Below are 13,196 nucleotides of genomic sequence, written 5' to 3'. Positions count from 1 at the left end.
TTTGTTCTTTAAGAATGTATAGTTTTTTTTTTTTTTTTTTGAGTATGTTTAAAAATAAAAATAATATTGTAAGTAGGATAAGAGAAAAAACAACAGTCTTTATTAAAAAAAAAAAAAATTATTATTTATTTATTTTTTTTTTTTTTTGAAGTCTAATTAAAATATAGAATTTTTTTTTTTTTTTTTTTTTTTTTGTTAAATTAACATTAATTTTATCTTCTTTTTTTTATTTTTCCATAAAAATATATGTATACTTTTATTATAAAAGAAAAAGATAAATCAATATTACATATGCAAAATAAATGAAACTTTTATGTCTTTTTAAAACAGTGTAAAATAATAAAAAAAAAAAAAAAAAAAAAAAGAAAAACATAAACATAAATATATATATACTTATATATATTTATATATTTTTTCACTACTGAATGCCATTCATATAATTTTTCACTTCAGTAACATAATAATTTAAAGCATACATAAGTATATGTATATATATATATATATATGTATATTTTTTTTTTTTTTTTTTTTTTTTCCCCATATAAATGTGTTTATTTATTCATATATTGTGAAAAAGTGCACATATATATATATGTATGTATATTACTTTGGGGTGGTTAAAAAAAATGAATATATAATTATTTTTTGAAATAGCTTTATGTAAATATGTAAGGTGTTAAACCAAAGAAAGATACATATAAAGAGAGAACAGATAATCCATGAAAGATGTGGAACTCTTTTTTATTTTTTTTTAAATCTGCAACTGTCTTTTCATTCTTTGGATTTGCTATAAAATCATTATATAAACTTTCTTTTTTGGATTTTAAATTATGTACTTTATTATGTAAATATAAACTATTCAATAAGCTTGTTAAAACAACAACAGTGGAACTTAATCTTAATTGTAAATTATGATTTGCCAACTTAACTGTTGATAATAATAATACTCCTGAAAATAAAGTAGCTAAACTAAAAAAATATTGAAAATCTAAACTTCTTCTATTAAAATCTCCTTCTGAATTCTTCATTTCTTCTAATAATTTCTTAGCTTCTGAAGCAGTTTCAGGTAAAGGCACACCTTTCATATTTTTTAAACTTCTTAGTAAACCTACTTCAGAAAAAAAACATAACCAAAAGGTTGATCCAAATAAGTATCCCCAACTTACATTTAATAATGGTCGAAGAACTTGAGGATTCTTAATAATTAATCTGGGAAATAGCGAAATTACCAAACTTGCTAAACCTGCATAAAAAGCCAAAAAAAAAAAAAAAAAAAAAAAAAAAAAAAAATATACATATATATATACATAAATATGTATAATTATAGCTAGCTACATAAATATTGTTCAGGTAAAAATATGACCATGTCAGCAAATAATTACATGAACATACATACAAATATATACATACATAAATATTTATATATTTATATATTTATATATCTATATATTTGTATTATATATATATATTTACAAATATAATTTTTATACATAATTATAAAAAAGGTCAAAATATGTATGAAAAAAAAAAAAAAAAAAAAGATACAATATTTTCACTCTCCACATTATAAGAAATACTTATCATTAAAAAGTTTTTAAAAATATTATATAAATGTATTCACATAAATATAACATATATATAATAAATGACATATATAAGATATATAAGTATCACATCCACACAACATATAATCGAACAAGTTTTACTATAATAATTAGTAATATATAAATATATATATATATATATATATATATATATATATGTATATATTTATTCATATATATATTGTGAGAACATGTATATTCCCCTATGTTTGTATATATATATATATATATTTTTTTTTTTCTTTAAATACCTGCTACATTGGTAACGCATTTTAAATTACTGACTGTGCATCCCATGTTGTTTACTTAATTTATTGATAAATAATAAATTATATTGTATTATATAATATTATAACAAATAACAATAATATTATGTTACTTATAATAATATGTTATTTTTTTTTATAACAAAAATTATTATTTTGAATATTTTTTTTATCATAACCAAAATGATATAAAGTTATTGTAATTATATTATAACAATATGTTACAAATTAATTAAAAAATATAATACTAAAATGATAAAAATAAATAAAAATATATATATATATATATTTATATTTTTCTTCTTTTTTTAAACCACCATAAAAAAAAAATATATAATAAAATATACAAATAAATAAATATATATATATATTTATACTTGTTTTTTAAACCACCATAAAAAAAAAAAAAAAAAGAAAAAGAAAAAAAGAAAAAAAAACGAAATAAATAGTTCAAAAGGTTAAAGGATTTATATTAAGAAATATAAATATTAATATATATATATATATATATATGTAAAGATAAATTTTAAAACAATTATTATTTTATTATTTTTTATATATTCACATATATGAATAAAAAAAAAATATACATGTATATATATATATAATTTAAAAATAAAAAATATATTTAAAAAAAAAAAAAAAAAAAAAAAAAAAAGGAATATAATATTATAAAATTAGCCTATTAATACTTTAATATATATAATATTTTTTTTTATTTTTTTAAATATTTATTTGTTTTATTTTATTATTTAATTATCAAAGTTTAACTCATAAATATAAATACAAATAAAAATACAAATATAAATAAAAATAAAAATACAAATATATACAAATATATATACAAATATATTTACATATATATATACAAATATATTTACATATATATATACAAATATATTTACATATATTATACAAATATAATATACATATATATATATATCATAATATTCAGAAAAATAGTTCATATAATTATACAGATTTTTTATTATTTTAATTATTTTTCTTTTGCACCTTTCAAAAGAACAATATTTGTATACATATTTTATGTTGAACAATTATATTATATATATATGTGTATTTTTATATATTTTAAAAGGAATATCATGAATTTTTAAAATATATTCACATATATAATATTATTATTACTCCACTTAATGTTAAAATAAATTTGTAAAAAACAATATCAACTTTTTTTTTTTTTTTTTTTTTTTTAAATTTATATAACAATATTATTACGCGTAAATAATTTATATATATATATATATAATGCATATTATATTTCATTTAAAAGTTTTTTCTCAAATGTTATAAAAAAAAACAAAATACAAATAAATAAATATATATATATGTACACATTTATTTATATTTATGTACTAATTTTCGATTCAAAAAATATATTGTTATATATATGTATATATATGTACATATAAATCATCCAAAAAAAACTTCAACATAACATATATCATGACATACAAACATTTTCAAAAGAAACATGTGTGCAATGCAAAAGACTCAAAATGGGTTATATAAAAAATATATGTTAAATATTAAATGATTAATATATATACATATATATATATATATATATATATATATATTTATTTATATATATTCCTTCACTTAATGATTACATATATACATTTTTGTTTTAATGTCTATATTTAACTTTAAAAGCATTTAGCGTATATATCTTTTTTTTAAGCCTCGAAAATTATAAATAGCATAATTTTTTCAAATAGTTTTATAAAACAATTATTGTTCGTTGTAAATATGTAAAGAAAATGTATAAATAAATAAATAAATATATATATATATATATATAATTTAATTATATAATAGTTCCTACTTAATTTTGAAAAAAAAAAAAAAATTCACAAAAAAATAAAATAATAAAAATAACATATAACAAAATAATTGAATTAAATTATTTATATTATAAATTGAAATATTTTTTTATTTCTTCACATTCAAATAAATCCCAATCATATAATTTATCGCATCCTAGAAAGACAACATTGGGCCAATCTTCATTGTCTTTCATATAAAATAAATTCTAAAAAAAAAAAAAAAAAAAAAAAAAAAAAAAAAATATATATATATATATATATATATATAATGAAAATAAAAATATAGTATAATAAATGTCAACATAAATATATATATATGTATATATGTGATAATATACATCTTTGTGGTGTTTAAAAAGAACGATCCTTAAAATTATCTAGGACATATATTTATATAAAAATATATACATTATATATATATATACATATTAATGTTACATTTATTGGTGTTTGATAATTTTATAATTTTTTTGTACCTTTTTAAGATTCTTTGAATACACACAATGAGGTTGTTCATTGAGAATGTTATTAAAGTCATAAGCTTTTATTATTCCATCTTCAGATCCAGCTAGTGTTAGATTTTTATAATGTGTAGATAATAAAGAGGTACATGATTTTTCGAATGACTTGAAATTTACTAAATAATTACTTTGAGGTTTATTAGATAAAGTATTATTATATCTAATATCTATTTTATTTATAAATCCATCAATATAAGATGATAAAATAATATTTTCTTCGTGTGTATTCCATATAGTAGCCTCAGGTATATTTGATAAATGAATATCTAATGCAACTTTATTTTGTCTTATATCATATATTTTTAATGTTTTATCAGATGATGTTGAGAATAATATATTTTTATCTTTTGAATGAAATGATAAATTATTAATTTTTTTTTTATGAAATGAAAAAGTATGTAAATTATTTAAATTATTTAAATCCCATAATTTAATAGTACTATCTTTTGAACCACTAACTAATAAAGAAGGTAATAATTTTGATGAATTTAAAGATGTAACACAATCAGTATGACCCTTAATTTCTTCTTTAGATATATTTTTTATATTTTCATTTTCATTATGTATATTATTATTTTTTTTAAGTTTTCTCTTTTTATTTTTTTTTAATATTTTCATTTCATCATCTCCTAAAAAATGTAATGGTTCTAACATATCGATGTTATTTATATCCCACAGTTCAATACTAGGATTCAAAGTACCAACAGCTAGAATATTTTTTTCATTAAAATATGATTGATATATTGTTTCAATACATAGAGGATAATTATCTATTATAACATCATCATAAATATTAAATATATCTTCATCATAATTAAAAATATGTATTTCTATAGTACCCATATCACTATATATTTTCCCATTTATAACTATAGAATCATTTTCTTCAATATTTAATTCATCTTCATACACATATTTCTTATCCTTTGAAATTAAATTATCATCAACAATGTTTTTCTTATATTCTCTTTCATCATTAAATATATTTTCGAGGACGTCATATTTGTCGCTTTTTCCTTTTTTCCTTTTTTTTTTATGTTTATGACTTTTCTCTTCATTGGATGAGCCATCAGAGGTATTATAATCACTATAAAAAAAAAAATAAACAAACAGTAATAAAATGTATATATATAAATAAATATATAAGTGTATATGTGTGTATATGTATATATATGTATGTTTATATATATATGTATCTAAATTTTTTGTATAGACAGGGACCCATTTAAAAAATTATACCTTGAATATTTTTCATATTCATCATATTTTTCGTGCTCATCGTTACTTTCTTTGAGACTTTTTTTTTTTTTTCCTCTTGATAAAAATGTTATACAACTAATGATATCACTTTTTTTAACTTCCTTTTTTTGTTTTTTTGTTTTTTTCTTCTTTCCAATTTTTTCTTTCTTTTTTATATCTTCGCTTGAATTATTTACTACGTCACTTTCATCTGTCACTTGATTATCCATTGTATAAAAAAAAAAAAAAAGAAAAAAAAAAAATACTACAATATAATATAAATCGAATAAAATATGAATGATTAAATTTTTTTATAAACGTTAAGAAATACAAATATGGGAACTTGAAACAATAAAAAGAAGAAAAATGTTATTACAGGGCGTATTTCTTCCAGTTATAGAGATACATTTTAAATATATTATTACATTTATTATTAATCAAAAAAAAAATATATATATATATTATATATATGTATAATATTATTACAAATAAAATATTTATTAGTTATAATTATTTATATCTATTTATTTTTATATTTAAATTATGAGGATTTCTTCTTTTTTTTTTTTTTTTTTAATGTTTATATTTTATTAATTAAATAAAAAAAAAAGGAAATATATATAATATTATATATATATAATGTTTAATTATATTATTAATTAATAATAAACGTCAATATGTAATTATATATATTTCTATGAAAATATTACGTCGGATATTTTTTCTTTTTTTTTCCTCAAAAATTTTATATATATATAATATTTATATTTATATATAAATATATATTATTACATACATATATAATATATATACATATGAGTGAACTGAAATTATTAATATATATATATTATTAATATATATATATATATATATATATTTATATATAATTGCAAAATATACTTATTAATACAATATATATAATTTAAAAAAAAAAAAAATTAATTATATATTTATATGAAAATTATTTTTTCTTTAATTATAAAAAAAAAAAAAAAAAAAAAAGTTTGGATATTTGTATTTTTTTTTTTTTTTTCTTGTTATATTACGACATCATTCTTTTTTAATATATATAATATAATAATAAAATTATATCATATATATATATATATTATAATAATAATAATATAATATTTATAAAATATATAATATTATCATATTTATTTTATTGTTTAAGGAAAAATATATTTTTCTTTTTAAATGATAATTATAAATATATTTATATATATATATTATATATTTATAAATATATGAATTTATATATTATAAATACATATATATTATATATATATATATTTGATAAATTTTATTGAAACCTTATTTTTTCTTTATAATCTTTTTCTTTTTTTTTTTAATATAAAAGTGAATTATATATATATATTAAATGGTCATAATTGTATTATATATAATACATACATTTATTTATATTATATATAAGCATTATATGTTATTATATATATATATATATTTATTTAATTCTTATAAATATGTAAAGAGAAAAAAAAAAAAAAAAAAAAAAGGAAAAGATCCATTTCTTAATGAATATATACTCATGTATATATTTTTTTTGAAGGATGATTCTTAATTTTTATAAAATGATTATATGATATGATATATCTATATATTTTTTTTCACATATATATATATATATATATATATATATATATATTTTTATATATATAAGAAAAAAACAAATTCCTTTTCGTTATGCACATATGTGTATAAAGTAAAGAATTGAGATTATGAAAATATATATATTTTCATATTATAAAATATTTATATTTTATATATATAATAATATACATTTAAGTTTTATTCTTATGTTTAAGGTTTTTTTTTTTTTTTTTTTAAACAAAGAATATTATACATATATACATATATATATAATAATATATGAATAGTTTTATTATATATGTATATATTTATTTATATATAATTCTTCAAAATATATCTATACATTAAAATATAATAATTATATTTATATTATATATATATATTTTATATACACACAAAAAAAATAAAAAAAAAATTTATTTACATATAATTGTAAAGGTTTAATATAAAATATATAAAAGATGAATGAAGCAAAAAGATAAAATTGTTTATTTATATATATTATATATATATATTTACTTATTTATTTTTAATATGAACAGCTTAAGATATATTCCATAATAAAAAATAAAAATAAAAATATATATATATATATATATATATATATATATATATATATATATATATATACATATATATTTCTTTATTTTTTATATTTTAATTTAATTTTTTTATTTAAAATGGAAGGATTTGATGAGATGAAAATGAAGCAGCTGCAGCTGCTTAAAGAAAAAATGATGAGAAACGCAAAGGCACAGAAATCAGAAGAAATGAAAAAAAGTGTTGAAAATATATCAAATGTATCAAATGTATTAAATATATCAAATGTATCAAATATATCAAATATATCAAATATTTCAAATATTTCAAATATTTCAAATATTTCAAATATTTCAAATATTTCAAATATATCTAATACTTCAAATGTTAGATCTCTTGAAAGTAAAGATTTACGATTTAGTCTTAAATCTGGAAAGAAAATATTTTTTGATGCGTCTTTTCAAAATAAAAAATTGTCTGTGCATTCAAAAAATGGAAGGAATATTTTTCAGACTTCAAAGAATACAAGCTTTGTTTCTAAGAATAAAAGTAATATTCTAAAACTAACAACTGAAGAAGATTTATTTGATACACCCTTATCATTTGAAGAAGTTATGAGAAGAAAAAATGAAAAGAAAAAAATGGAACTAGAAAAAAATAATCAAACGAATTTAAATGAAAATTTTATTAATAATAAAGAAGGAAATATAAGTCAAAACACTTATAATAACAATAATTCACAATTGTTTAAAATTCAATATGATAATCTGAATACATCACAAGAAAAACAAAATGGTACTACAATGAATAATAATAATAATAATAATGATGATGATAATAATAATGATGATGATAATAATAATAATGATGATGATAATAATAATAATGATAATGATAATAATAATAATGATAATATTAGTAATAATAATCATATTAATAATAATAATAATATTAATAATAATGATGATGTAAATATTCATAGTAATAATAATACACATATTAATAACTTACAAAAAAATAATTCTCTTGTAAATGGTAGCTTGTTTCAAAATAATAATTCCTCTAACATAGATATCATTAAAAATACAAACGCAATAAATAAAAATCCTTTTAACAATTTTTTTACTCAAAATATTTCTTCAAATAAAGAAGAAGCTTGTAATGTAAATAAATTAAATTTAACCCTTCCATTTGATGGTTCTTCAAAAGATGAAAAGATCCATTCAACTAAATTTGTAAATAATAATAATATGGATAGTAACAATAATAATAATAATAGTAATAATAATAATAATAGTAATAGTAATAATCAGTTATTAAATAATAACATTTTTTTTAATAAGGATTCCATTTTTGACAATTCTTCGAGAAATAATTATATTGTTTCTTCTGATGAGAAATATAATAATAACCATAAAGAAAATAATAAAAACGAATCACATAATATATTTAAAAATGATAAGAATAATATGAATAGTACTAATATTTTTGGCACAAATATTTTTATGACAAGTGATAAAATAATATCTAATAAAATAAATAATAACAATCAATCTAAAAATAATGATAGTATATCACAAAATATTTTTACAAGCAACCATACTCTCGATCAAGTGAAAAATAATACGAGCAAGTTGTTTAATGATACAACTACAGAAATTTATAAAACGAATATAAATAATATGGATAGTATTAATAATAATAATAATAATATATTTAATAGTGCCTCTGTTAATAATAAGAGTATGTTTATGAGTGGAAAAAATTTATTCGGTATACCAATTGAAAGAACAACAAATAATATATTTTCAAACAAGACAGAAAGTAATATTATAAATACAAATAATATGAACATGAATGAAAACAACATGAACAATAATAATATGTTTAATAAAACAATAAGTGGTAGTACTAATATATTTGGTAAGCCATCTATGACAAATAATATTTTTAATAATACCTTTGCAAGTAATCTGAATAATAAAAATAACAATATTTTTTTCAACAATGGTAATAATAATATGAATAGCATCAATAGTATGAATGGCATCAATAATATGAATAGCATCAATAATATCAACAGTATCAATAATATTAATAATATTATTTCTAATAATTCGGTTAATCCATTAGACACTAGCCATACGCTTCAAAATGAAGATAACAAAATAATAATGAGTAATAATAATCATATAGAAAATATAGTTCAATTTAATAGCTCTTCAAAAAATGATGATAATAATTTAAATGTATCATATAAATCTTTTGAAAATAAAGAAAACACCATGACCACTACTACTACTAATAATAATAATAATAATAATAATAATAACAATATAGTTGTTGAAGATAATGTTAATAATAATTCACAATATTTATATATTCAAAATACGAATGAAAACAATAACGATATTGTTTATAATAAACAAAATACTAATATTATTATTAATACAAATAATAATGATAATATGAATAAAGAAATTATTACAACCATGGAAAGTCCCAGTGAAAACAATACCATATGTAGAGGAGAAGATCATATGAATTCACAAGTAAATGTAAATAATATAGATGATGTTATAAAATCAGAAAAAGTAGACACACAACAGATAATAAGTAATAATACCAGTGAAAGTAAAGAACCAAAAAATTTAAAAAAAACTTTTACTAGCTATTTTAATAATTTCATTCCATCTATATTTACAAGTGAAAATAAAAAAGAATCAAATGACGAACAAAATTGTAACAGTGATAAGAGTGATAAGAATGATAAGAGTGATAAGAGTGATAAGAGTGATAATAATAATAATAATAATAACAATAATAACAATAATGATGATAAAATAACAAATGATGCTTCCACATTTAAGAAGGATCAAGCTGTAGAAGACATACCAAATAATAATTATAATAATAATAAGACAGAAGAAGAAGAAGAAAGTTTTAATAATACTCTTAAACAACAGGGTGATAATAATATCGTATGGAATAATTATCAAAATAATGATAATATATTTACATCTAAGGGAGTTAACCTTGTTATTGATTCTAGTGAAAAAAATAAAAATGAACCCATTGAATTGATAACACCAGATAAAATAAATGAAAATACTTGTAGCTTCTTTATTAATAAAAATGTAAATACTACAAATATATTATCGAATAAAGGAGACGTAGAAAATAAAGAGAATGTTGACATCAATTTATTTGATAGAATTCCAAAAAAAGGTGTTTTTAATTTAAGTTCTAATAATTATGAGAACAAAGAAGAATTTGATAAGTTTAATAAAATATATACAAATTTAAGTTGTGTTAATAAAAATATTAATTTTATAAATACATATGTACCTTCCAATGTTGTAAATATAAATCATTTCATAGAAGACAATAATAGTTGTTCTAACACATATGATACTCTATCAAAAACAAATGATATATTTTTAAAAAAAATGAAAAGTGATAATAATACTATACAAACAAATGAAGAGTTCAAAATGATAATGAGAGATTTAAACAAGGAGGTTACAAACAAAAATTTTAATTATCATATAAAAAATGATCAAACTAATAATGTAAGTGGTGTTGTTGATCATAATAATGATGATAAGATATTAAATAATAAAGACATATTTAATATTACAGGATTGAATGATAAAATAATAAATATATGTAATAAGAATGATAATATGTTCATAAATAATAATATGTCGATAAATAATAATATTCCATCTAATAACAATATTTCACTTGATAACAACAATAGTAACAATTTTTTTTTAAAATATGACTGCTTAAAAAAAAGTGGTATGGATATAAATATGTTAAGTTGTGATGAAAAATTAAAGTTATTAAATGAAACAGCTAAAGAAATTACTATAAATGAGGAATCTGATTTTAACGGAATAATACCTGACCATGTTCAGAAAATAATTGAGAGAAGAGAATATTTTAAAAATTTAAACCAATCACCAAAAATTGAAGAGAAAAGAATAGGAACTAAAAAAATGAAACCATTTGTACCTCTAGAATATAGTGAATCGTTTAGAAATACATTTTATAAGAATGAAGATAATAAGAATAATATATTTTCTTTACAAAATTTGGGTGCACTGGATATAATAAAAACCTCATCAAGGACGAATAATAATAACAACATGGTTAATATGAATAATATGAATAATTTGAATAATATGAATAATATGAATAATATGAATAATATAAATAATATGAATAATATGAATAATATTAATAATATGAATAATATCAATAATATCAATAATATCAATAATATCAATAATATCAATAATATCAATAATATCAATAATATCCATAATATCAATAATATCAATAGACCAAGGAATGAACTTAAGAATGATGTTTTTTCGCCTCATGAAGAAAATTTTTTAAACAATAATATAAAACAAAATATTTATAGTAACTCAAATAACAGTGCAAGCATTTCCTCTACATATTTTAATGATGACATTTGCATGTTAAAAGATAACAAAATAAACAAAAATATTATAAGTGTGAATGATAATAATAAGAATGTGAATGACCATATGATAAATAACTTTATAAACGATGAAGAAAAGAGAGGGAACTACTTATTAAATATTGAAAAAGAAATAAACAATGAAACTAATTTTATATCTAATATATATAATAATTTAGAGAAGAATAATTTTATATATAATTATGACAATGGATCTAAAGATTTATCCATTGATAATAATAATAATAATAATGATAATAGTAATGATAATAATAATGACAATAATGATAATAGTATTTATAATAATAATCATAAGAAAAAAAAAATAGAATCTCTTAATAATACTAGTGATAATGATATGAATTCCTTTAGTTGTCTTGAAAATGATGATGTATGTTCATCATATACACAAAAAAAAAGAAAACTTTTATTAAACAATGAAAATCTTGAAGAAGATAATTTCTCACAAGAAAATGAAACTTCAGATATATCATCAAAAGATAATAGATGTATACATATGAATAATTATGTTAATCAAATAAGAAACTCCAGATCATTATCTGATATATCTTTAAATTTAACTAAATATACTTTAGAAAGTGAAAAAATATTATGTGATATTATAAATGATAATTTTAATATGTCCATAAAAGTCTCATCTTTAAATGATCTCCCTTATTTTTTTGACGAAGAAAAGATACAATAAATATAAAATGTATATAATATGTATATGTATATATATATAAATATTTGAACCCCTTTTTATATATTATAATATATAACACATATAAAAATGTATACATATAAAAATGTATACATATATATATATATACATATATACATATATATATTTGAAGTACCCATTTCTTTTCAATAATTTTTATTACTTTTTCGTTGCATATTTCCCTTTTTTTTTTTTTTTTTTAATTGTTAAAAATAAAATAGAAAAGGGAATAATAATATGATGCCTTTTTTTTTAATATATACAATAATGTGTATATATTATTTATGTGTATGTTTATATATATATATTTTTTTTTTTTTGTTGTTTTTATTTTACTTTAAATTAA

General features: G+C 16.9%; 3 protein-coding genes across 3 annotated transcripts; 1 reads left to right on the top strand and 2 right to left on the bottom strand.

The window, feature by feature from the left end:
• Window positions 1-656: 656 nt before the first annotated feature.
• PADL01_1238300 (conserved protein, unknown function) lies at window positions 657-1,901 on the bottom strand (the record flags this gene model as incomplete). Its single annotated transcript, XM_028683355.1, has 2 exons — window positions 657-1,243; window positions 1,856-1,901. 2 exons carry the CDS (start codon window positions 1,899-1,901, stop codon window positions 657-659), a joined length of 633 nt encoding a protein of 210 aa, XP_028539541.1.
• Window positions 1,902-3,806: 1,905 nt separating this feature from the next.
• PADL01_1238200 (rRNA processing WD-repeat protein, putative) lies at window positions 3,807-5,710 on the bottom strand (the record flags this gene model as incomplete). The annotated part of the gene is made up of 3 exons (XM_028683354.1): window positions 3,807-3,926; window positions 4,197-5,328; window positions 5,481-5,710. 3 exons carry the CDS (start codon window positions 5,708-5,710, stop codon window positions 3,807-3,809), a joined length of 1,482 nt encoding a protein of 493 aa, XP_028539540.1.
• A 2,061-nt stretch (window positions 5,711-7,771) lies between these two features.
• Window positions 7,772-12,832, top strand: PADL01_1238100 (conserved Plasmodium protein, unknown function; the record flags this gene model as incomplete). Its single annotated transcript, XM_028683353.1, has 1 exon — window positions 7,772-12,832. The coding sequence occupies one exon, from the start codon at window positions 7,772-7,774 to the stop codon at window positions 12,830-12,832; it is 5,061 nt and encodes a 1,686-aa protein (XP_028539539.1).
• Between the last annotated feature and the right edge of the window lie 364 nt (window positions 12,833-13,196).

This window comes from Plasmodium sp. gorilla clade G2 (assembly GCF_900097015.1).
Source record: "Plasmodium sp. gorilla clade G2 genome assembly, chromosome: 12".
NCBI lineage: Eukaryota > Apicomplexa > Aconoidasida > Haemosporida > Plasmodiidae > Plasmodium > Plasmodium adleri (nom. inval.).
This window is presented reverse-complemented; position numbering and strand designations above follow the sequence as displayed.